The sequence below is a fragment of the Cloeon dipterum genome, chromosome 4, assembly GCF_949628265.1.
Source record: "Cloeon dipterum chromosome 4, ieCloDipt1.1, whole genome shotgun sequence".
NCBI lineage: Eukaryota > Metazoa > Arthropoda > Insecta > Ephemeroptera > Baetidae > Cloeon > Cloeon dipterum.
The window spans coordinates 28,218,686-28,244,872 of NC_088789.1; the positions used below are offsets into that span (position 1 = coordinate 28,218,686).

The 26,187-nt window shown below is 41.1% G+C and overlaps 3 protein-coding genes across 3 annotated transcripts in view; 1 reads left to right on the plus strand and 2 right to left on the minus strand.

The window, feature by feature from the left end:
• The window catches only part of S6KL (S6 Kinase Like), a 34,891-nt gene that overhangs the window by 8,434 nt on the left and 270 nt on the right, over positions 1 to 26,187 (minus strand). The window contains exons 2-8 of the mRNA XM_065491997.1: positions 22,438 to 22,559; positions 19,820 to 19,946; positions 19,661 to 19,762; positions 19,485 to 19,608; positions 19,325 to 19,432; positions 19,103 to 19,261; positions 18,958 to 19,046 (exon numbers count right to left, since the gene is read on the minus strand). Coding sequence (XP_065348069.1) covers positions 18,958 to 19,046; positions 19,103 to 19,261; positions 19,325 to 19,432; positions 19,485 to 19,608; positions 19,661 to 19,762; positions 19,820 to 19,946; positions 22,438 to 22,559 — 831 coding nt within the window. The remainder of the gene's footprint in view (positions 1 to 18,957; positions 19,047 to 19,102; positions 19,262 to 19,324; positions 19,433 to 19,484; positions 19,609 to 19,660; positions 19,763 to 19,819; positions 19,947 to 22,437; positions 22,560 to 26,187) is intronic.
• On the plus strand, positions 15,505 to 17,347 carry LOC135944800 (MARCKS-related protein 1-A-like). Its single transcript, XM_065492000.1, has 2 exons — positions 15,505 to 15,638; positions 16,375 to 17,347. Exon 2 carries the CDS (start codon positions 16,380 to 16,382, stop codon positions 17,067 to 17,069), a length of 690 nt encoding a protein of 229 aa, XP_065348072.1. The 5' UTR covers positions 15,505 to 15,638; positions 16,375 to 16,379; the 3' UTR covers positions 17,070 to 17,347.
• On the minus strand, positions 22,650 to 25,757 carry LOC135944796 (protein TAPT1 homolog). Its single transcript, XM_065491996.1, has 4 exons — positions 25,246 to 25,757; positions 24,758 to 25,039; positions 24,571 to 24,696; positions 22,650 to 23,623 (listed from the first exon to the last, which is right to left on the minus strand). The coding sequence occupies exons 1-4, from the start codon at positions 25,702 to 25,704 to the stop codon at positions 22,829 to 22,831; spliced, it is 1,662 nt and encodes a 553-aa protein (XP_065348068.1). The 5' UTR covers positions 25,705 to 25,757; the 3' UTR covers positions 22,650 to 22,828.

Below are 26,187 nucleotides of genomic sequence, written 5' to 3' on the forward strand. Positions count from 1 at the left end.
GTGAATTCAAACATTCAAGGCCAAATGGAAATTTAAATTAATTCTCTTACGGTTAGGGGTGGAAGAGGGATGAAAAGGGGTAGGGTTACCACCCTGGAACCTTTTTGGATCGTCAGGGGGCATCAAGACGAGTTGAACGGTGTGCAGTTTTTTAATTTCTGACCAGTAGAAGCCGAGATCTTGCGTTCTGTTGAAATTTTGATTTTCGACCCTGAGCCAGGTTCTGAAATTTGACCTGAAATATCTCAAAAACTGAATATACCAGAGTTGCGAAAATTTCAGGGTAGATTACTAGTATAATTTGCAACATTTTCTGCATTGACTGAAAAATATAAAAAATTTCCATCATTATTTTTAATTCAGAATAAAATCTTTTCTGCACAAACGTAAAAAGTTACTTCTTCAACCTGATATCTTCTTAATTAAAATCCCAAGTCTGCTAATGAGCAACTCCTGGGAGGTAAATCTGATAGTACGACCGGCCCATAAATTATAATTAACCGAGAAGTTTTAATGGAACGAATTTGAAGCGATGTATTCCGATTTTACGTTCCTTGACCTTTAAATGAAGTTATGCTAGTCTGTGGCAAGAAAGTTGCATTCCACTAGAGTGCAACCCAACCCATTCATGGCTGAACCTGTTTGTTTCTATCGTTTTTGTCTTCCATTTCAGCGGGGCGGGAAAATGTCGAAAAACTTGAAACGGCGGCGCGTTCCAGGATGTCGCATGTTTTATTTTAAATCTCTCGTTTGACCTCACGCGTGCAACAGCCTCGCATGCGTTTGAGCAATTAGTTAAATGAAATGTAATTAGATATACACGTTGGAAACGTTCAGTTTAATTGCATTCAACTCGGTGACAAATGATACATACGGCGTGTATGTATATTATATTTCTGCTTTTTGTTTACACGCTGTAATGTGACAATTTAAAATAACAAACTGCAATGCTCTCGTTGCATACATTAATTATTGAGGCTATAATGAATAATTCTGTTCAAATAATGCCATTAATTCCAATTTTAACCGCTATAGAGAATTTGCTGAATAAAAATTATAAAAAAACGTGGAAATAATTAATGAGAATTTTTTTTATAAGTATTTTATAATGGTTTGAAATAAAAGATTGTGGACACCCTGTTGGACGCAATTTGCCCTAGAAAATGTGATTTTTTTTAGATTTAACTCTTGCCTGGATTGAGGAAGATAAAAATTGTTATTTAAAATCATCTACATTTAACGCAAAAAAGTAACCTTTTTGGTGACCAACTTTTCGTGTGTTCGAAAATTCCGGTAATATTTAAAAAAAATATTGGCATACCCTTGTAAATATAATTTTGAAAATCTAAAATAGCCAAGACGTGGTCCGGACACGTGGCAACAACATATCAAAATTTGGTGCATTTTAATTGTTTCTCTTTAGAAAAAAAACCAAATGGGTTTTTTCGCATTTTAAAAATCGATATTGTTTTTAAATAAGCCAATTCTCATGCAGATTTGAACCAAATTCGACTGAAAAATATTAATCTCCACTTATGAAAGTCATGTACGGGGTAGGAAATCCACCCCCTGCTCGCCGAGGGGGTGGAATTTCCGAATTAAATCAACTTTGCCAGAAATTAGCGCTTTTGGTATCCTTTCTTAGGTTTTTCCTCCCGACAAACTCAATTCTGGACCCATTTCCATCGTATCTCAATCCCGTGCTTGATACGGCTTCAAAATCTATAAAAAATAATAATTCAGCCGGCTATTAACTAAGTAAACGAAGTGTGGAAGTCGTTATTGCCACGTTAATACCGTTTGGATTTTTGTTTCCTCGTTAACGACATGAAAAAAAAACTAGCAAAGCGAATTCGTCAAGTATATCGCCGTAAAACACCCAAAACGGCCTCTTCCATGCTGCACCGGAGTCGTCCATAAACGCATGCAATAAACGTGAGAGCGGGCAGGTCTCGCCGCTGCCGCCGGAGCAAAATAAATAAATAAATAAATAAACGCTCGCGCATCTTCGCAACAAACACAAGTGTGTGAAATGGAGTGGAAAGAGAACGGCTATAAGGCGCAGAGAATCTAAGCTCGCATGTCTAGCTGACACCAAATATAAACATTTATCAAGGAAAGTTTCAAACTAGTATAGTGTAAATGGTCGTAGATACAAATTTTTGCTTTTCTAACCTGGATACTACCTAGAAAACTCTTAAGGAGGCTATTTGTTGACTGGAAAATTCTCAAAATTAAAGAAAATTTGGTTAAAAGGCAAAATTCAATCAGGTGAATTAATTGATTGGCCATTTCTGGCATTCTAAAAATAAAAGTTATTTTTTCAAATTAAATTTTTCCCATTTTAATTTTGTAAATTAACTGGAGCAGTAAAAACAGGCTTTTATATCCAATATAAATATTTATATTCCACTCATTTAATTGCCGTTGCGGCGGTTTTTCATTTTATTTTATTTCAGTTAATTTTTTTGTGCTCGGTGGCGGCGCCTGAACGAAACAATGGATTTCGTGGCGATCAGCGCCGCCGGCTGTGATCTCAATTGTGCAGTGCCGAGTGAGGTCAGCGCGGCGCCGATCTGTCCATCGAGCCTCCGGCGCGCAAGTTCCTTTCTTTGCTCGTTTCTTTTCTTCGCCGGAGCAAAGCAAAGCAAAGCCAAGAAGCGGCGGCTGCGGCGGCGGCGGCGAGCATCCCGCCCGATCGCAGCCTGGCACAGGCGCGCCTAATAAGGAGCTCTCATTTTATATCATTTGTCAAGTTCACGATCAGGTGGTTGCTCCAACAGCTGCTTTTGTCCTATTGCAACACCATAGTGCAATCATTAATTGTCGTTGACCGAAATGACGCACAACACGTGCCGAGTTGTGAACAAATTGCGTCACTTTTAACGCTTTTATTTAATTTGTTAATTTATTTAACACGATTTGGATTCTTTTAAGACTTTTTAGACACTCCTAAATTCGTATTAAACCATCATTGGAAGATTTTTAATTTTATTTATTAATTTTCTCTTGGGGATCTTAAATTTAGATTATAAATCTACTGACTGTCTGTAGATTTTTAAATTAAATTTGACATTCTTTTAAATGGGGGCTTCAAATTAATTTTTTTCGTAGTCTATATTTTTAATTTGGTTAATATTCAGAAACAGACGTGGTGAAAAACTTAAGAAACGACACCAAGAATGCTCAGTTCCGACTAAAAGTGAATTTAATTAAAATATTCCAGCTTCCAGGGGTAGGGGGTTGGTCGCAGCCCCAGTTTTTGACCTCAAAAAGTCAAAATTAATTATTTCCAATCAAATTTGGTTCAAAACCGCTCGAAATCTGCACAAAAATTGCCCTTATTTATAAAAATTCTCAATTTTCCGGGTGCAAAAAAATCGTTTAACTTTGACCTTGATTTACTTGAAAAAAAGAGAAAAAACGTGACACCAATTTCTGATATTATGTTGTTGTCACGTGTATATGGGCCACATTATTTTTGAGTCTTGAAATTGTAAGTATGCGAGGTTTTTTTTTAAACGAACTTATTTTTGTGACCTTGACTTTTGATCTTCTATGATCCAGGCAAAAATTATTAGCCTCTAAAACAATCGCAAGCTTTAAGCCTAAGCCAAGTAAATTAAACTTTTGGAAATTTTGGCGCGTGTGTAATTTAAAATATTCAGAGGTTTTAGGCAATGCCCTTACAGAACTGAAATTAAATCACGAATCAACCAACGTTTTCGGAACGGTGAGGAAGGGAAGGAAAATATCCGATAGAGATGCAAGAGTTCAAGGGACACCAAAATTGCCTGTGATCACGGGCTCAAATTATGGCGAAAGGCCGGTCATTTGGGTTTATTGGCATCCCAAGTGCCGAAAAGCAGCCTGCAATTACGCGGAAAGAATTGAATCTGCAGCGTATCTGATTCCCTCGGCGGTAATTACAGCTCTCTTTTTCTAGCAATCGTTTTTGCACGTCTGCCCCGCCGATGATTAAATGCAAATTCGAAATACATAGTAGTCAGTGACCCTGCGGAGAGGAGGCGATTTGGCCAGCAACACCCCCGTTAGTCGTTTGCGTGCGCGGCAATTACGGCAACAACACTCCTAGACTCGTGTGTGTGTGTTTACTTATGCGTGTTTTATTGCACTCGCGAGTAAGATCCATCGGCGCCGCAGAAGACGTATAATTGCCATCTCTGCTCAGCGCATGCACATCGCCCCTGGTGGAAATTCTGCTACCTGTCGCGCTGACAATCAATCAAATCCCATTACCGAGGGCACGGATTCGTAGTTTTCCGATGATTGTTGCTTGGTTGCTTTGCATGCGAGATTTAATCGGCAACACGATCAAAAGAAAAACACTATGCCAATTGATTCCTCAGGGTCGAATTAAGGTTTACCGAAACGTAAAAAAAACTGCCGTTACTCTGTTTTGTCTGAAAAGGTGCTTCTCTGATTGGGCCTAAAATCGAGACAGCAGCGCCAGTCAGCACAAACGAGAGAAGTGACAAGACCGTGGCGCTGCTGTCTCGATCTTTTGCTATTTTCTCTGATTGGACAAAAACCAGCTTTTCGGTTTTCGGCACGTCCTGTCGAATTGTCGACCGACTGAATCGGTTACTTAACCTGATTCGACGCTCAGGAACCGATTGGAACTGTTATAGAGGAATGATACTGCAAAAGCCTGGAAAATGCTTGTTGCCAATGCATAAACTCATCCCTTAGGATTAAGTTAAAGCCTAAATTGAGCTAAGAAGCACTGTAATTTTTTGAGAAAATTGGCTGCAAAGTTACCGTGCTTTTCAAATGGTAATGGCTGTCTCCTTACTTGAAATCCGATTTTATTTCAAAACCAAGAGTTTCCCCAATAAGTGGCATACACCGTTGGACAGATCTCGACGAGAGGAATCGGAATATGCCAAGAACATTTGTTCAAGCACTCAAAATTTTGGAGAAAATTAGCAAAATTTGAATTTTCATGGTAGGAATGTCCTTTTTATTATTGCAAATATTTATTGATCAATTGCTTATGGCATCCAACAATTAAAATAATTTTCATTTGTTGCCCTGTATCATATTCCACTTTAAATTATTGATATTTAATTGCTACTTTAAAGAAATGAATTAATGGCAAAATATTTACATCCACAGCAACATGAATTTATGGTATAAATATATTTATCCACTCTGCAGCTTCTATATTCCAGCCTTCAGCCTCATTCCATTCTTTTGAATGACCTTTCCGTGCAGCAAAGACAATCTTTTCATGAAATTATGTTCGTCTTTCAAATCCCCTTCGTTGCGAAAATGTTTAGCTTGTTGTTTTCCCTCTCTACTCGACATCCAAAATTCTTAATTAAGATGTTGAAACGAGAGGGAACTATTTCTTGCTGTGTGGTAATTTTCACTAAAAATTTACCTTTTGGTTTAAATTGCGATTTATTTTACTTTTGATTAAGTGCGAGAGTTGAAGTTTCTGCAACAAAGGCAGTGGACGCGAATAAACATCTCGCACGCCACGTCTTGAGTGTGTGTGTGTAGCAATAAATTGTTTTTATGCTCAGCGAGATTGCGTGCAAGCGAAAACCGCGCCTCTGCATCGCTGCTTTCTTTGATGTACGACCTGTGTTTTATTCAATTCGCAGCAAATGTGATAAGGAAGTCTATTTGTAAAGGTAAAAGGCAGCAGGCGCAGTGTTTTACAATGGCAGCTACACGTCCAGACTCTCGGCAGGCCGGCCGGGCATTAAGCGAATAAAAACGCTGTCAGGGATGGGGCTGGTAGTAATAATGTAGCGAGATAATATGCGACCGTCTCATTTGCAAACTACGCAGTACTTTATATGGAGGTCATCGGCTCCACCGAGTCTTATTTTCATCAATCTCTACCCTGCATCTTCCTTGCTTGCTTGCTGGCCAACCTGAGAGCAAGCGAGCGCCGCCTCGTGCGCTCTCGCGCAAAAGCTCTAACCCAAATTCCTTGCTCCCGTCTCCGCGGCGTCAGCCAGACAGGTTCATATCAATTTCCTTTATCCTGACACGTGAGAAGAGAGTGAAGCCCACTCTCCTATACCGCTTCTAATTTGGAACTAGCATTTCGCTCGCATCGTGACAAAAATATTTGATTATTTCTACAAGACGAATCGGTTTATTTTTTGAGACGTTTCGCTGAACAAAATTGGCAAATGCTCAAATTTTTTTCTACGAATTAACAGTGATTTTTGTCCAGCAGGAAACGATGCGAACATTTATTTCCTCGGGATTCCCCTAAAGAATGAATTTCACTCGCGACTGAAAGTAAAACACGAGCCAACTGCATAAACAAACGCTTTTTTGCGGTGGGCTGCCGGACTGAAGAAATAAATAATGGAGATTTCAATTATTGGCGCACAGGCACAGCTCACCTGAGGAGCATCTTTCGCAAACGCGGCCTAAGCATTAATTTTATCTCTTTCGTGTCTCCAGTTTGGAGCCAAAGTAGCACGAGAGAGCAGATAAATTCCCATTAATTTTATCGCCACTTGATGATCGGCGTGTTGCGGATAAGATAAGTCGCGCGGAGCACTCGTTACCTGCTAAATTACGAGCGGTAATAATTGCGCTCGATCGTTTTCCAGCACATCATGCAGCTTTGTTTTGAACCGGGGTCGGCGACCGCCACTCTTTTTCGCACGCGTGATTCACCAGAGAAACACGCGAAATTGATTTTGGAGCCTCGCCATTGGCAAAGCAAGCGGCCTTGAAGTGCACACACACACACAGCACAGACTCTCGGACCTGCTCGCTACTTTCCTCCTTTTCGACTCGTGTCAGCATCAGCAGGATGAAAATATTACAAATGTAACCGAATTCGCTGGAAGTGAGCATCGAGTACGTCATCGACAGGACTGCGAAATTGAGAAATAGTCGATTTGTTCCGATTTTAGAGTTCCTGGTGCATTAATTTGGAAACATACAACTTCCAGAAACGATATAAAGAGGTCCAGCCCTTTCTACGTGTTTTAAAAAGTACTCAAAATGAAATATCCAAAATGTTTTGTGACGTAAGCTCTGAAAGATAAAGTCAAAAGGCTTCTCAAAATATTTTTAAGGATTTTTACTTACTTGGAAGTTGTTTCAACGTTTCCACCTGTTCCAATTTGGTAATTTAGTTTTGTAATTTATAAAAATGCCCGAAAAATCTTCAATAGTCAAAATTTTAGGTGGTAGCACTGGAATTTCATATTAGACAGTGCCAAAATCGATTCCTGAATGTCAATTTCAGTCTAGCAGCCGAATCATTCGGCCGGAAATTCAACATGGCAAGCCGGAAATAAAAAAACCGTTATTTTGGTGGATTTGTATTTGAAAAAGTGACTCAAGACCAATCAGAGACAAGGGAAAGGCTCTCTGATTGGCCAGACCGAGACAGCAGCGCCACAGCGACAGCCAGTGCAAGCAAAAAGGCAGGTCAGCCAACATCCACAGCCTTGCCACTTCATTTGTTAACGCTGACTGTCGCTGTGGCGCTGCAGTGTCCATCTCTGATTGGTTCAAACTAAAAACCACCAAAATGTAACGGTTCTGTCGACTTGTTGATCATCAGGAATCGATTGGCACGTACAAACTGAAATTTCAGTAATTAAAAATCTTCATCTAACACCAAAATCGAAAATTACAGATTTTAGCTGGAAAATGGTCAATAATTATGACTTGTACCGAAATGGCTACCTTAAAAAATACAAGTCATCGATGAGCCAGCCACAGTTCTTACTCTTCCGGAAGGCAGCAGCTAATATGACCGCTGCTTGCGAAATTTTATTGCTTTGAACTTGAACGATTGACAATTTGCTAATTATCTCGGAGCGTTGCGCAAGAGGAAACTCCAATTATCGCATTTATTTTTATATATACACACACACATACTTGTCGGATGTGAGTATTTTGCAACAAATAACGTGTACTGAAATCGTGTGACAGCGATCGATCTGAATAATGCATGCGGCGTCGGTGTAATTAAGTCGTTAGCTATAGAAGCAGCGAAGTCGGGCAAGACGCGCGCGGCCGAGAGAAATAGGAAAACGGATAGAATGACGGACTGACTAACGGCATCGGCCGCGGGGTGGCTGGCGTGGCCTTGGACCTGGCACAGACACCTGGTCACTGGGCTATCACAATGCTCATGTCATCCTTTCCCAGCAACACGACTCAACTCGAGCCAACTTACCAGCCAGCCAGCTCAATCGTTTTTTACAACACGATTTGTACCGAGTTTCTTGTTCGCTGCCTCGTTGACGGAGAGAATTGCTAATTTAATTTGTCCTCTATAAACAAAGATGGAATATTGTTATTTGAAGCGAGATGTTGTCGGATCGATTTATTTTATAACAACGATAGGTAAAAATATTAATTTACTCTGGCAACTATACAGCAGAAAATAATTTTCTCTTTCTTGTCTTTAAAAATAGCAGTAAAGAAAAATATCAACAATTTAAAGACACGAACGGAGGCTGCCAAATTTTACCTTTAAGTTGAGGGGCCGTGAATATTAGTTTTTTTTTTTATTTATGACAGCGTCAATCGATTCGTGTGAGTCGAAATAGTTTAGGCAGTCGAATCGCTAGGTCGAATATTGATGTAAACTAAAAAAGCCTAATTAATTGCTATGTGGACTCGAAAATCAGAAAAAACTCTACTTTTACATTCAATATTCTCTAAAAATGGGAATAACGAAGAGCCAACATTTTCCTATAACATTTGTCACCTAAATTTCTGAGAAAATCGGCTGCAAAGTTTGCATGCAGTGTCTCCCAATTGTAAAATCCTGATTTATTTTACAATCTAGGGAACATTTCCTCAAAATTCGCGACGAGAGGAATCGAATACATTTTTAAATCATTCATCCTGATCATCTCCAATCGTAAAAAGCACTCAAGGAAAGCCTGAGAGTAATAAACGCTGTTTGAATATGGAAGTAATTGGTGACAGAAGGTAAAAAGCACCGTTTTCATGTTGACAATCGGCGGTGAAACGCAATTAGTAGTACATGGTAACACGTGAAGCGATATTCCGCGCCAAATAGGATTGATAGACCAATTAATTATCGTCAGTGTCATTGTTACGCGCTTGTCGCGAAGAGATGCACGCGCAAAATGCAGATAAAATCAAATAATAATTATACGCATTTATTCCCCGACGTAAAGCCGCACTTGACATAATCCTTCGCTTATTAAGCATAATTCTATAAACGTGCGCGGATAATGAATAGAAATTATTCCCTGCTCTCAAGTGCGATGATTAATAATGATAAACGGCAGAGATTAGCGGAAGGCAGGAAATATTTAAATAAATATAATGAACCGTAAGGCGAACGAACAAAATCCAAGTGTGGAAGATTCTCGAAGGCGAGATCACTTTTGTTCTCAAGTACATAATGGTTTCAGCGACCCCACGGGGAAGAATTTAAGAAATATTTGCTGATAGAGAGGCATTGGGAAATTAAGAGAGAAAGAATGTGTTTGGGTTTGGGTTCGGGCACGTGATGCGGACCGCGTGCAAATGAATGCCTGCCCACTCACTCAATCAAGCAGACCAATTTTCCTATTGACAGAGAGAGAGAGAAAGACCCTTTGTTATCGATGGTCAGTGTTATATAATTTGCCCCACAGACTTCGTTGCATAGAGACAATCGTGTCAAGGTTGCTTGCCATTTTCCACGGGGAAGAAGAGCATCTTGCAAAAAGTTTTGCAACTACTGCCACTACCGTCATCATTCCTTTTCTTTTCATTAATTGATTTTTCTAAAACGCAGTTTGGATAAAATCAAGCTTGAAGTCATTTTTATTCCTGATAATGAGTTTTGAACTTTGAATTTAAAGAAAAAGAATAAATTCTTCATATTTGCGTATATAAAAATAAATCACTTTCGTTGCTTTTCCAACGACTGACTAATTCTAGCCTCGGGAGAGATGAATAACCTGTGCGAAATTCCGCGGTGATTAAATGATGATGCGGTTGTCTAGCTGGTACACGACATTTCGACCAATCTAGCAATTTTGATAATTGCCATAATAGCAGCATACTGCAAAATTCAGGACACGGCACTCGCTCGATCCTGTTTCACGTAAAACGATCCGCATTTTATTTTTTTACGGGCCGAAAATTTATCATAAATAAATAACATCGGTTTTTTATAAATTTCCATTGCATAATTTACGTTTCTTCAGTGTGTTCACAACGCTCCATTACGAAACAACCTCAAAGCATAAATAACACTTTGTTGCAGTCATTTAGCATGAGTTACGCAAAGGCACCCTTTGCTTGCCAGACGATTCTTTTACATAAATGGCTCTAAACGCGCCAGTTCTCTGCGTAAGCAGCGCTTAGTCACTTTAGTCTCATTGCAAGTTCACCTTGCGCCATTTTTTTTCACTGGAAATGTGTTAAACACTCAAATTTTATGATTTTCCACGCTTTTCCTGGGAACCACGCCCCTATTTTAGAATTCCCGCCTGTTACGCCCTCTTCCCGTGACCACTGGATGCCTTTTATAATGAAATTTTTAAATTAATAAATCTATTTTAAACGGTTACTTCGTTTTATGAAAAAAAGAATTGCAATGAAGGCACTTTTGGAACAATAAATCAAATTTTTAACATTTAAAAACGAATTTTTTATTGATTCCTCCCCTAAAAATCGAGTATTCTAAGCAAAAATTATTCAGGGACTAAAATTTGAACTATATTTCTCATCTTGCTTTCATTAAAATAAAAAAAATCAGACATCCATTACTTCTGTTGGACACTTAATCGAGTGGAAATTTCCTTTATCGTTTGGAGAGAGAGAAAAAAATCAGGGGTAATTACATCCTTTCCAGGCAGACACTTAAGAAAAGGACAAGAAGTGGCATGTAGAAATCCGCTTGAAAAAGTTGGGCAACGCGGCGGCGCACGTCAACTCACAAAGTCGAGTGTGGTACATGCACATGCACACTGCGGCAGACACTAATTACCGTGCAGATAAAGCACGTGTGTAAAATAAAATGGTGGCATGCGCAGGGATTTATTTTCACATGGGTCGCATAATTAATCGGCGATTCGTGCTGTTCGCTTGGCTTTGTCGTGCGACGCCCCGGCCGTCCGTCCGTCCCTCCGTCCGTCGGGCCAACCCAACAATGCAGCTGCGTGCCAAGTGCATCTTGGCCGCCGCGGGCTGTGCACCAGCAGTCAGTGACCTTGTTTGGAGCCGCAGGGGTCACAGTTGACAATTTACGAGCGCAATTTATGGGACATGCCGCAGCAGCAGCATCGCATCTGCCCGGCTCGTTTTTCAGAGCACATCTTCAAGGATTTCGTGCGACGAGCGCCGAGCACCCGTTGCGAGAGGTCGCGGGGAGGCGCACAGCACACACACACACTTTTCAAGGCCCGCGTCGCCTTTTCACGTGCCAATCAAACCCCCCGCGTTTAATTAGACACCATCGCTTCAACAGCCAAGTCACACCATTTTTTTTCTTTTTGTTGAAAGGCTTTTTTTAAATAAAAAACAGTTATATAAATTATTTTTGTGCTCGTTATGATGTTCAGGCCATTAAATTAGCAGTTTGACACATTTTTAAAATAAATATTTTTCCGCAAAGCCAGTAAATTCATAATTTAATCTGGATTTAAGCTGAAAATCTCAGTAGAAACGTTAAATTATTTGATTTTCCCGCACTGCGATTGGTACCACGCCTTCTATTTTTACTTTTCCGGAGAGCCACGCCCCCATTTCAAAATTCCTGCGAGTTGTTTGTAATAAAATTGAACTTAAAGAATTTACCGCGCTTTACGGAACGTGCCCCACCTTCTTATTTAAAATTTCTGGGTAACCACGCCCTAATTTCAAATTCTCCACAAATTATCAGACGGAAAACGTCAAAAATTTACGTTTTCCCACGCCTTTTGGCTCGTGCTACGCCTTCTTTTAATTTAAATTCTCAGAAAACCACGCCCAATTTAAAAATTACCGCGAGCTACGCACCCTTGTAGCAAGGTTCGCCGATTTCGCAATGCACAAAAATGCACCACTGGTATTTCCGCATTTTTCCAAGAAACAAAATCACATTTCACACCAAAAAAGTCAACAATTTTGGAAAATTACGATGATTACAATTAAAATTTTCCGTAATTTGGTAAACCCTTATTTTTGGTCATTCATCAAGAGAATGTTTTGGTCTTCCGTGTTTCGGAAAATTGCAGAAAAACCCGCAAAAAATAGTTTTTTGCAATGCAGTAGGTTTTTCCGGAAAAAAAACTCAGCCTTTTAGTGGTCAATGGTTGACAGATAATCCGGTGAACGTGTTTTTCGATATCAAAAATTGCAAAACAACATTTTTTCACGTCTCAACGGACTAACCAATTAAAAAAAAATATACCAGAAACTTTTAATTGATGATCAATGCGCCCTTTCCATTCGCGAAAATTACCATTTCAAAATTATTTGCTCCAGGCATCACTACGTGCTTCAATTGATTAATAAAGGAAAAAAATATTTTGGGTCGACATCAATTTGTTTCATCCGAGGTGCCAGCTAATTTGCCTCTCGCCGAGCAGCCCTGAGGGAGCAGCTGGAAATAAGACTGCGCCGCGAGAAAGCAAAGCAAGAGAAGAGAGTTGCAATATCAAAATCCGGTTAGGCCGGCGACGTCGGTCATTTTAATTGGAATATTTGGATTAAATGGCGTGCTCGCGTGAGTGTATTAAATAATTTCAACGAGACGTGTACTCAATGAGAAGATGGTTGGCATGGCGCCACTCTGGCATTGTAAACAGGGGCATTAACCATTCTGGCTGACGGGCAACAAGACCTGAGAGATGCTGTAATTATCGTAATATTCAGTATCTCAGCTATTTCCTGCGCACTTCTTCTCTTTTCCACTCTACACCTCCTCGCTGCTTTCTTGTAATTACTTTAGTGTGCAGGCCCAATATAAAAATAAGTGTATATATACGCAACAAAATAGTGAGTGAGAGAGAGAGAGAGAGAGACGAATAAATTCTTTCCTCTGCCTGCCGATCGACAGACAAACAGCTTCTCGGTACTCGAGCCTTCTTTGAAAAAAATCGCGAACGAGGAAAAGCGATTAGGAGGAACCCACTTTTCGGCGTCCAGCAGTGCGTTTATTTATTTTATATTTACACGCTCCGGCATAAATTGTTGGCCAGGAAAAAGATGCGAAAATGAGAAGAGCCAAGTGGTCACACGGCCGTAAACGATCTATTTAATGATTTAGCAAACTTTCCTTCAAAAATTGCCTATTAACGGCAGCTCATAACCGGACCTAAAGTTTTAAGTCATGACTCGACGAAAACTGGAATTTTGCAGTTTAAGTTTGGATGGAAATATTAAAAAATATTAAAAAATGACGCATTTAGTAAATCAATTATTTATGCAAAACCAGTATATCTATAATTTAATCCGGATTTTTACTGAAAATTTCAGTGAAGAGGTCAAATATATCGATTTTTCGTGCCTCTATTTTATTTTCCGATGAGCTTCACCCTCATTTAAAAGAAAACGTTTAATTTTAAGATTTTCCCACGCTATGAGACAATCGCTTCGCCCACTTTTAAGTTTTCTGGGGAGCTACGCCCCTATTTCGAAATTCCTGCGAGCTACCTACGTCCCATTCCAGCGGTCGCAGTTCAAATAAAATAAGCTGGACGCTTTTTTTAGTAAAAACAAAAATCCAAAAAATTCAGCTGATTTTCCAAAGGTTAATTCAAGGAAATCAATCATTTATCTCATGGCATTCGGCAAAATAAATTAAATGTTAAGTGTTCAGAAACCGAATTTATTAAAAATCGATTAATAACAGATTATTTTGAGCCACACCAGCAAAAAGTCGATTATAATAACACGACAGGGAATAAAAAATTTAAGTTTTTAATCTCTAGAAGGAGTAATAACCTTTTGAACTATCTTTTTAGAATTTATTTTTCCTAAATAACAAATTAGAAATATTTTAAAACAAACTGCGGACGAAAGTAAATGGCCAAACGAAAACGAAACGAGCGATTCCTGGTCATTTCCCCGCAGAATGGGCGCTCGCTTATTAATTAGCAGGTGCGGCAGAGCGATGATCAAACTGATCAATCACGTGGTTTATACCTGCTGCGAGTTGCTAACAATAAAAATGGACCACCTGCGGCTACACAGATCGACCTTGCCCTCTGCTAGGCAGGCTTCCGTACCGTTGAGGCGCCGCGAGCTGCTCTCACACACACACACTCACCGATTTCGATTCACATTTCCATTCAAAATTACACGCGCGCGCACGAGATAATAATATGCAAATGCCGCGCGCATCAGATCAGATCGTCTTTCTTTCGACATGCACCTCTCGGGCCGATCTGGAATGTGGTTTGCGGCGTGGATTTAATGGGGAAAAATCAGCACACGACCCGAGCAGCCTGCCTGTCCGCGCACACTGCAATTTGGGTCTTGTTGAGCAAAACGACCTGAAGCCTCATGCGTTGTTGAAATTCCCGGCTTTTTTCGAGACTATTTTCGAGTTTGATTTATAGAGCGGCGGTTTGTTGCCGAAGGACGCCTGGTTTCTGCTTGTTTGGGTTTGGGCAAACAACCAAATTAACTCGACACATTAATAGGATTTAGTATTAGAGACAAGACGCTATAGACGCACGCTTGCTAATATTCTGAATTAAAATTTGACCGGTGATGCGAGGGTGGTTCTATATTGTGCAATAAAAAATAAATAAATAAAATGTGGTAGTTCAGGGCCAACTGCACCACTGGAAATTCCCAGAGAAGAGAAAATGCGACGGTGCACGTGCGAAATGGTGCACGCATAACGCAACGTCGTAGTGCCTAAAACATCAGTCTAGAACAATTTAAATAGGACAATTTAATTTTGGAATTAAATTCTCAGAAAGTGGTTGTTCTTTAAAATTAGGAGTGTATTAAATTTATAAATTAAGTTTTAAAGAGCCTGGAAGACAAAAATGGAAATTAAGTGGAAGAGAAAGTTAAAAAATGGATTTAACTCCTCTTTTTTCGTTTATTTTTGCATCTTAGTTTGTGATAAAATGAAGGATAAATTCCAATTCACTCTGCAAGGGATTTTTTAATGGACAGGACTTGAAAAAATGAAAATCAAATACTTCTGATTGTGAGAAAGACAAAAAAAACAGTGCCAAATTTAATGATTCCCGTCAAGACTGGAAATCTCGCGATTTTTTAATTATTAAGAACAATAAATTTATAACATTTAACCACAGGTGCTGAATTTACCCTAATAATAAACAAAAATCTATTTCTACAATGATCAAAAAGGGAAGAAAAAAATTTCCACAAGTGTCCTGATTAAGGAAATACTCGTATTTGCAATTTCTTAGTTGAAGCAGATTATAATAAACAATTTTTAGAATAAAATATGTGTAGATAGAAGTAGGCATCGCAATGGTGCTCTCTCGAGATAACGCCTTGCTGAATGACTGCACTTGTTTGTAGAAATCCCTACCATAGGCCAAGTCCCGCCTTCTGTGGCGTTGGCTTTAAAAGGAGACGCGGGGGCCCAAGAAGCTCAGATTCATCTTTCACCGCGGTCGAGGCAGTAGGCAGACTCAGTGCAGTGTAATCAGTGCTCAGAAGGGTTAATTGCAAAAGAGGTGAGTACAACACACACACACACATTCGAACCGGCGGTCGGCTGGCTGGCTGGCTGGCTGGTTGATTGATTTTTCCTACCCACGCTCTGCGTCATGCGACCGCGACCCTAATGCCGCACATATACTCGACGCTAAAATTGTGTAAATTCATTTATATATATATTTGTCGCGTCAATAATAATTTCTTGTGGAGCGAGGTGATCGGGCGTCGAGCTCTCCGCTCGGGGATTCCAACGCCGGTTGCGTCAGTTGGCTTGGCGCCGCTGCATTTCAGTTCGTCTTTCCAATTGCCTGGGAAAGTCCACGCGCTTAAACTGGTTTTCGCGGCTGTTATTAGCGTGCTGCCCGGTTCACTCAACCCAAAGCCTGCCTTAATCGTATAATTATTCAAGCATGCGAGAGCAATGTCACGGCCATTGGGTCACAATACCTGTACACTTTTATTACTTCGCTCGGCGGCGGCGGCGGCGGCAGCGGCGGCGGCGGCTCCTCGCAATTAGACTGTCCGACCGACGCAGCAAACAAACACGCCTATTGTGCTAAAGGCCTTCGAATTCAGCTAGGCGCGGGCCGTATAATTACGGCACACGAGATATCTTCCTCTTTCACGCAGAGTTGCTCGCCTAACGAGAGATTGTGATCTCGTTTTGCGTCTTTGCCTTTCGGGAGAGTGACGAAACTCGAATAAATTTTGTACGAGTCAGTTGTTGATTGTTTCTTTCCTCCTTTGTTTCAGGCAAAATGAAGTTCCTTGTGGTGTGCCTGTTTGCGATTCTAGGCGCTGCCGTTGCTATGCCCGTAGAGGGCGACACTGTCAAAGAGCCCGTGCCACTGATCGTCAGCGACTACTCGAGCGTGGCCAAGGACAGCGCCGCCGCCGTCCCGGAGTCCGTGGCGCCCGTCGCGTCCGAGGAGGCCAAGGCTGAGGCCGTCGAGTCCACCGACGCGCCCGTCACCGAGCCCTCCGCCGACGAGGCCGAGAAGGAGTTCGCCAACGAGGTCAAGCAGGAGGAGAAACTGCTGAGGACCGTCAGCGATGAAGCCGAAGACGTCGCCGCCGTGACCGAGAACGTCGTCGAGGCCAAGGAAGAGCCCTCCGAGGACGCTCCCGCGACCACCGAGCCTGCCGCCTTGTCCGACGAGGCCCCCGAGCCCGTGCAGGTCGACGCCAAGACCGTCGAGGAGGAGGTGAGGAGCGAGGAGGCCGCCGCCACCACCGTGGAGCCAGAGTTCGTGCCCGCCAAGGACGCCGTCAGCCGCAGGAGGCGTGACACCGAAGAGGACCAGACTGAGTCGGTGGAGGCAGTGACTGATACCGTCAAGTCGGCCGAGGTGGTCGCAGAGGTGGTCGCCGAGGAGGCGGTCGAGAGCAGGACTGAGTCTGATCCGGAGCCCACCACCGTCAGCAACGAGAAGGCCGAATCGTCGTAGACACACGAATTTGAGAATCACACGCGCAAAGCCGTCTGACAAATAGATTTTCGCCTCCCTTAATTTATTTCCGCAACATTCTCACACTGGGAAATCTATTTCTTGTCATTCTCAGGCTTTAAAAAATTACTTTTTTTAATTCCAAGCATAGTAGAAACAGCGAACAGCCCCTCGACGCCAGCTTCTTCACAGGTTTTAAAACGTGAGCAGTGATTTTAAAAAATGTTTTAATTTAAGATTGTATTTATGAATGAGAAAATAAAAATTTTGTAAGAAAACTGTCGGTGTTTATCTTGGTGCTTGCGGAATCCCATGTATCACAATATTCATGAGAATAAGAGATATAAAAGTAGGCGTTTCGCATCCTTTCCCAGGCGATATATCTGAAAAGGAGCCATGTGCCAAGGTCGCATACACACTCACAAATATTTCGCCTCCGAGAATGCGGAAAGTTAACCGTCGTTGCGATGACGCGTTCCAAAAATTAATCCAAACTCCTTGAAACCGCGCGGCCGCGTATATCGAGAGCCAAATTGAATATTTCCGTAAAAGAGTTATTACACACGTTATTTATTTTGTTTCCATTGTGAGCATTATTATTGTTGCAATCATTCTGGCCGAGCAGCTAGTGGTTATATTGTTACAGCCGGGCGAATGAAGCTACAAGGTCGTCTGCGTGCTCAATTCAATAATGCCCAAGTCAGCGCGCGCGGCGACGCGGCCTCTAAAATTCGCACCACCAGATGCTCACTTCCCGCCCGCTCGCCCGCCGCCGCCATGGCAAATATAATTCAGTCAGGCTCTCTGCTGGCATAAATAAATAAATATCGTTTCTTAGTGTGTTGGTCGTCTCCATCGGCGAGAAATTCGCGTCAACGATCGCGGAGACGTTTCTTCGGGCGGGCAGACGCTGGTGGAGACGCGCAGACAATATATAATAAGTGGCTCTGTGTGACGTCTGCGACTACATACGGGTAGAATTTTAATCGCCCATCATTGCATTTTGAGAAAGAGAGAGAGAGAGAGAGCTGTCGACTTGCCCGGTGCGTGCACTTAAAAGGCCTTTCCTGGTTCAATGCTTCGTCAGCAAGATCAAGTTCGAGCGCGGCGCATCATTAGGCCGAGTTGAAAATAAATTAGGTATGGTGAGAGAGCCTGCGCTCACTCGCTCGCTCTCTGGCTGTACGACGACGTGATTTATACTCAGATGCGTGCAACAAACCTGTTCTTTTTAATATATTATGCACCGAGATAACACATTCGACGAGGATGCACTAACATTAAATACATAGTGGGCATTTTCTAGGAGATGCAGACATTTTTCGAATATTTCTCATGAGCTACACGGCGCTGACCAATGACCGGACGTTAGCCTCTATCGAATCTTGAATTTCAAATCATAAAAAATGTATATTCTATTTTTTGCTAATGATGTCCGGAGCAAAAAACAATTTTTTAAACATTTTGAAGCATTTAGAAAATTAGTTACTTGTGCAAAACCAGAATATTGGTATTTTAATCTGGATTTTAGCTCAAAATCTCAGAAAAACGTCAAATTTAACGATTTTCCCGCGTTTTTTTTTAGCAAGAGCCACGGTTTTATTTTTTAATTTGCCGGGGAACCATGCCATTTCAAAATTCGTTCAAGTTCTCAGTGAAATGATAAATTAAACGATTATTTCACGCTTTTCGACAGTCCTCTTTTAAAATTTCCTAAAATTCCGAGGAAATGATACTCAGATAATTTATAATAGATTTAATTTGTTTAATTTTTTATTTATTTGATTAACTGCTGAAATTTATCCAGCAGGCTTTTCGAATATAAATTTTTTGATTTTTCCCATCACCTATAGATTTTCTATCGAAATAAATCAAAATTGTTACTCACCTCTCCGGTGATGAGGCAGTAGGCAATAATCCCCAGAGACCACCAGTCCACCGCGTGCCCGTATGGCTCCATGCTGACTACTTCCGGGGCTAAAAACATCCTGATTTAAAAAACAAACAAATAACAATAAAATTAAACTGCCTACCCATGTAACGAACTGTTCCACAAAGCGTTCTGGTCCTCTCTCCGTATTTAAGCCACTTGGCCATACCGAAGTCAATTACTTTCAGGTGGCCAGCACCGTCCAGCATGACGTTCTCCAGTTTGAGATCACGGAAAATAACACCAGCGTTGTGTAAAAAGTCTGCAATTTAATTTGAAAATTATTCACGTCCGGCTTTTTTATTCAAATAATAAAGTCACCTACCTATGGCGAGTGCAAGCTCAGCGATATAAATCTTGACGAGCGGCTGAGGAAGCGCTCCATATTTTTGCCAGAGAGCAAGCAACTCTCCTCCAGGCATGAATTCACTCACTGCGGAGAACACAGTTAATTGATTGTCACCGCGCGCACTGATATTGATTACCAATGAATAATTTCTTCCTGCTTTGCCAGTAATAAGGGCAGTTTAATATAAAAGGGTGATGTCCGCACATGGACTGGATTCCGACTTCGTTTTTCACTTGATTCACTCCGCTTTCGGAAATAAGCTGCAACAACAAAAAATTAATCCAGGCAACTGAAAAACTGGATGCTAATTACCTGAGATTTAGAAAGCACCTTCAGGGCGAACTCTTCGTCCGTGTCTCTTTTGCGGACTTGATAAACCTTTCCGTAAGATCCACTGGCTAAGCTTCCGAGCAACTAAATTTCAAACAAGCTTTATTTATTATAGTAGATATTTTATTTTGATTTAAATACCTCAAAACTCTGCTCATTCATGCTGACTCCAATTTTAAACTCTGGCAAGAAGGCAGCCTCGATCAAAGGCACTGGCCACGCTGTTTTAGCCGCTTCGAATCTGTCATTCAAAGTTGATTCTCTCCACCTGCATTAATTCAAATTAGCATAAAATAACAAAATGTGTTTTCAGGTAGGGAGTGCATGGCTAGAAGTAAAATTAAAAAAAATATATACTCTAAATGGTACATTTTGTAAAATTAGCTTCATTTTCGAGTAAAAACTCTATTTACGTTGATCGTTGATTAAATTTCCTGTTTTAACTTCCCGAAATTTATATCTTTTAGAAAAGTTTGAAAATTAATCTTATTAATAAATATTGATTTTGCCCAATATGTTTTATATCAATTTTGAGATGGGCTCGGTTATTTTTATAAAACTAGAAGAACAAATTTAAGAGCTTTCCATATTCTGGGAGCTCATGAAATTTCCTTTTATTTCTAGATAAATTAAATTTTCTGCGTGATAACAAATTTCTATAACATTTAGTTAAGCTAACTCGCAGTTAAACACCGCAGAATTAAAAATCTTTTGTACAAGAAAAAACGTGTGAAATTCTGCCTAGGGCTGTGAGTGACAAACAACACTATTTTTAAATTGATTTATAAAGGCATGTTTATTCATGCTTTAACGGAAATTTTATTCCTTTTTAAGGTATTTTCGCCATTTTTTTAAGATGAAATAAAAGTGAAAATGGGGAGGAATATCACTGAAGTTTTTTTCTGAAAGATGCAAGTGAGAGGAAATGGTAGTCAAGGTCATAAAAAGTGCGCGGTTTCCCTGTATTTTAATATTTCAAAAATCCAGAAAAATTAGTGTGCAAAATGCAAACTGAAAAGATTGACCGTAACTTTTGTTCCAGTTGAGATATCAACTTGAAAAATTCGCATTCTATCCTAATTTATGATTCTGAACAATTTTTGAATTAAATTTTTTTCATTTGCAACAAAAATAGGTCAAAGATTAAGGTCACCCTTTACGGCCTTTCTAAATTCCGATTTTTTTCGAGTTGCTGGCCGATAAATTTATGCACAAGCACACACTAAATTTTATTCACACACTCTGTCTCTGTTCTTCCGACGCAATTAAGGTATGAGTTATATTCAAATGAATTCCGGTTTGAACCCTGTACGACCTTTGAACCGAAAATCCTGGTTCCTGTTCCAAATGTGCGAACTATTAACTCATTAACGGTTGGATATCGTGTTTTTAAATTTTCTGAGCCTATTACTAGATCATTAAAAGTTCCACTTATAACGTTGTTTAGTTCATTGGCTTAAGATTAAATCAGACACGTAATTATTCGAAAAGAGAATAATTTATTTTAATTTTTTTATTACTCTATTCCTTCCACTATGTCCCCTACACACAAGCGCTATCAAAATTTGAATTGTATAAGTTTCGCGCGAACCAATGTATTGTGAATTTTCGCTGTAAGAGTGCACCTTCGCCTATATTTAAAATAGACGAACCTATACCCTGAGCAGGCACTAAGTGGGGGCGAGTGCATATGTATTCGCCTGCAAGTAAATTTGTGAGAAGCCCAAACCCCTTGACTGGCGAAGCACACATCGTGTAGATGGTGTGCATTCAGCCAACTTGCGACTTCTATTCTGAGTCGGATCCGATTTAACTGTTAAGCTGTACTACTACGTAAGTTACAGTTTTAATCTTTGGGCTTCCTATTTTCCCAAGTGACTTCTGGGCACTTGATTTATTTTTGGCCGCTTTCTGACAAATTTCTTGTAACCTCAGGTGCCCTGCGGGGCCGTTCTGTACTGTTTGAATCGACGGCCTGCGAAGCCTTCCCGGGCGTCGTACGGGCGGCGGGTTTGGACCCTCGACACCCTGAGTCCACCCAAGACCATCTACCCGGTCCTCGCCGTGCAGCCACAGCGACCACTATACCTTGTGAGCAACAGGAGAACTTCGACTACAATTGTTTTGTGATTGGAACTCGACCTTTCTTACAGTGATGAGTACGAAATAATGTTTTTGATAGCGCAAAATTTCACACCACGATTGTTAAACCCCTACTAACCTCTTCCTTTTTTTTTATACTTGCCAAGACAAAAGATGACACATCACCATACAATATTTAGTCTTTTGTAATAAACTGGCAGCAGTATTTTTTTCATTTTCTTGAATTGTCGCTAGTCTCATTTTCTTTGTTTCACCCGGAAATTTGAATTTAGTGTCAATTAGATTTACGAATCGGATGGCCGCAGCGAACCCTTGAACTTGATTTGATTTAAATCCTGGATAAGAATTCAGTTGCGTACCTTTTGCTTATTTAAGGTTAGAATTTAAATAAATAAGCTGGCATTCCTTACTTTTCAACTAAAATTTTGATTAATGGCATTTGGGCCATTAGACACTAATTGTAAGAATTAAATTCCTTTTAGTTTGATTTTTTCGGAAATTGAATTGAAATTCATTTTATTCCATTAAGTCGAATATTTCCAGCACTATAGGTGGTTTGTGTCAAGAAGGGCTCACAAAATTAAAATAAAATTAAACAATTGTCAATCCACGTCAGATAAAATACTCCTATTTCCTCTGCTTCTAAAATTAATAACCTGTGTCTAGAAACTCGGGACCAAGGCCTGGAAACGCTGTAAGTTGATTGGTTGCTGCTGCTGCCTGTGCTCCAAGATCTAAAACATCCGCTTCCAGCCGTGGACAGTCCAGAGAGGTTGTACTGAAAGGACGCAAAGAGTAAATTAACATAATAAAGATGAATTAATGTCTCTCCCCTTTGGCGTATTGGGTTGATAAATAACGCGCCGTGTTTTGTGCATTGCAAAAATATCATACCTTTATTTTAATCTTTTAATCTATTTGGCAAAGTAAAAAATTACAAGCTACAAGAATACAACTCAGTGCTGCTCACTCATAGAGCTTGATCCGGCTTCAATCACAACAAAATTTAGGAATAATTAAAGTGCTGAACAGTTGAGACTAGCAAACTTAATCCAGTCCTGGGTCAGCCGAAATCTGCTCTCGGTCGGAAAGTGAGATCGATGGCTCCGAACGGGTCCTTTGGTGAAAGAAAGAGCCGCCGCCGGCGACCAAGTCCTCTTCGTCCTCGTTCTCAGACTCTGGCGGCGTTTCCTGAGACTCGTCCTCGCTGAGCGGGCGCGCCTCCAGCAGCAGCGACTCGTTCAAATTGCCCAGACTGGCGAGGGTCACGTTGCTGTTTGTGAGAATGGCGGGGCCCGAGTGGTCCAGAATCGGAGACGCGCACGGCGTTAATGGCTTCTCGGGCGACGTCTGCTGGCTCTCGAAGGTGGTCATCAAATCGCAGGCTTTGCCCAGAATAATGAGGCTGTTGAGAATCCGGAAAGAGGCGAGACAAATGTAGGCCAGAATGAGCAGGATGACTGCCGCGGGCGAGTTGACGTGCACCGCCTGCATCAACACCCTGACCATGACGACGCCCAGGGGCAGCGGGATGAAACCCATGCGCCGAGCCACCAGGTCCGAGTGGTCCGACATGGCGTGCCTCTGCCTCGTCTGCGCCGTGTCGTACGCCAAACTGGTCGTGTAGTCGCGGTACACGTCCACGGGCAACTCATTAAATCGCGTGATGAACGCGTGTTTGACCCAGTCGACGAAAACCTCCGCAATCAGGACCACCATGCAGTCTGGAAGTAAAACCCAGAAGCGCTCCTCTCGCCAAGAGTACTCCTTCATTGTCTGCAGAACTACGATGAACAGCAGCACGAATAAGTGGAACCGCTCCCTCACATCGCTGCAAGCAACCTGAAAATTTAACTTGCTTTAGCTAACGGTGTGTGGCGTCTATTCAGGGGGCCATTTAAGTTATTATTTTTCAAATAATTATAGGCAGGTGTTTCCACGCAGGGTTGAAAAATACCTGCATTTTTTTAAATGCAGTGCAGTGGTTAAAACCATTTTTCCATTTTTTACCAGTTTCTTACAGCCAATTTGTGCAATAAATTTTTAATTATTAGCTCATGATCTCCACTTGAAAAATTGTCAGAGAAATATTTAGAGAAATTGAGGCAACAAAAGCAATTTAAAAGAAAAAATCTGCACAGTAGAGGAAATTTTACGACTCTGACAGCAAATTTTATATTTTCACATGGGAAAAATAGAAAAAATTCATTTCTTGCGCAAGAAATTGGTAGAAAAATGACGTGTAAAACCAGCGGTGAAAAAACGGGTGGTAAGCAAATGCAACCCTGTTTCCACGAGAGTTGATCATCTCATCAGTGTTATCTGAGCTTCCTGATGGCTTCAAAAGGGTGAAATTTCACAACATTCTGAGAGCTCTCGTCTTTGCCCGTCTGGCTACTCATGCGAATTAATTATTTTGATTGATCAAGGGATACCCTGAAGCCAGGGTTCGATTTCTGCAAGTTCTCATGTTCTATTCAAACCTCAGGGTTAACCCTCAAGCACTTTCTTAAGGTAAAATCAATCGATCGTGAAATTTAAATTTTCCTACACTCAAAATTACCCTTTTTAAACTCTTTTGGCACCAAGTTTGATGTTCTAGCTTAAATTTAAATTGAAATAATTTCAATTTTGTAAGCTACCAGATTGCATCCTGCTTTCAGACCATTATCAAACTCTCTTGGGAGGCGCAAGATCTTTTTAAACAATTTTTTCCCTACTGAAATGCTGGTTTCATCTACAATATTCTTAACTGCTAATTGAATAAATCAAAATTATTGTAAACAAACCTGGAAAAGGTTGTTCTTGTCGAACTTTTTGAAAACGCTGCCCTTGAGTTCGACAAAATTGTTCGACATCATAATCGTGAGAAGTGCCTTGTTGCTCGAGTTGATCGCCACATTTAATGTGGTCGCCTGTAATTAATTTAAAATTAACTTACAACAAAAAAAGTATTTTAAATTTATATCTACCCACCTGGAACAGTACGAGCAGGCTGTGCAAAAAGACATAAATGACGGCGAAGAGGAGGTGAGGCACCAAGCCAAAGTGCTCTCGTTTCCTGCCTCTTGGCTCTGTCGCTGTCCACAGCAGGGCGTCAATGGTGTCCTGTCCAAAGGCACTGAACAGTCTGTCTCCCACTTCTAGCATGTTGTAGAAGATGTACAGTTTGATGATCGACTGCGACTTGATCAGGTGGTACATCATTGATGTGTCGATGTAACTCATTGCCAGGCAGCAAACCAGCAGAATAATTCCCTGGAAATTATTTTAAAATTAAATCAGGATTTTAAATAAAATAATATCATGTAATCCGACTTCATCTCCGATTACGTCGGTTACATAGCTAATAATAATTGCGTAATTCAATACAAAGTAAACAAATTATGCCGTAGAAGAGCATAACTGCCGACGCAATAGTACAATTTAATTTTTTTAGGTTTGGAAAAAATGTCAAAGTTCACCTTTAAAGCGTCGCAAACTTCTGCAGGCTTGAGCAGTCCCAGCTGTCCGAAGCAGTGCTGAAAAGGCCTCACGAGGATGGCCCAAAGGGCCATGGCAAAGCGCAAGGGCAGAAAGGTGAAGACAAACATGAAGCTGTCCGCACATTGAAAAAAGCCGTAAGCCATGAATTTCTCCACTTCGCGGGGAATCTTGAAAAATGAGTATATTTTCTCTCTCTTGGCGGTGAAGCGGTCCTCATCCTGCTCCAGCAGGTAGTCCCGCGTAAGCTCGACGCGCAGAAAGGTGCCCAGGGTGACCGGACGCATTGGCCTGCTGCTCGGCTCGTCGCGCCTCCTGCGAGGACGAAAATCGTCCGTCAGCCACCTGCGCAGCGGCGGCCGTCTGATCATGAAGTCGTCCACGCTGCTGTCCATCGCGTGGAACTTGATTTTACGCTCATCTTCTTGCTCGGCACTCATTTGGCCTCCACATTGATGCAAATCCCTAAATCCGATTAATCCGACGACCGTGTTGCGATCAGCTGGCGAGATTTTTTCTCACCAAGCGCCAGTTCACAGTTGTTACGCAACCGACAGTTTCTTTCGCCTCTAGTACGAGGCAGGTCGAGCGGTTTTTTCAGCCAATCAGAGGCCGCTGGCGCATTACGTTGTCATTCAATGTGGTGGGGGAGATTTCCTGTTTGAGGCCAGTGATTAGCTTAAAACAGCACCCGACCTGCCATCAGCAAGTGGTGGCAGAACTTTCAAGCTTGCGGCCACCAAGCGCCGCAAAAGATTAGAACTGACAGGTGCCGTCACCGCATAAACAAAAACAAACATTGTTCTCCGCCCGATTTCGACACCCAGGAAAGCAGCAGACCGAGCGAATCGAAAAAATACGCTGACAAAACCAATAAACATGAACTACGAGGGGAGAGACAACAAAACGTGTTCACGAGAATT

Coding starts and splice junctions, on each gene's coding strand:
- LOC135944800 (XM_065492000.1), top strand. CDS start 16,380: ATGAAGTTCCTTGTGGTGTGCCTGTTTGCGATTCTAGGCGCTGCCGTT.
- LOC135944796 (XM_065491996.1), bottom strand. CDS start 25,704: ATGAGTGCCGAGCAAGAAGATGAGCGTAAAATCAAGTTCCACGCGATG. Junction 25,040..25,245: donor AAGTTTGCGACGCTTTAAAG/GTGAACTTTGAC, acceptor AATAATTTCCAG/GGAATTATTCTGCTGGTTTG. Junction 24,697..24,757: donor GCCTGCTCGTACTGTTCCAG/GTGGGTAGATAT, acceptor AATTAATTACAG/GCGACCACATTAAATGTGGC.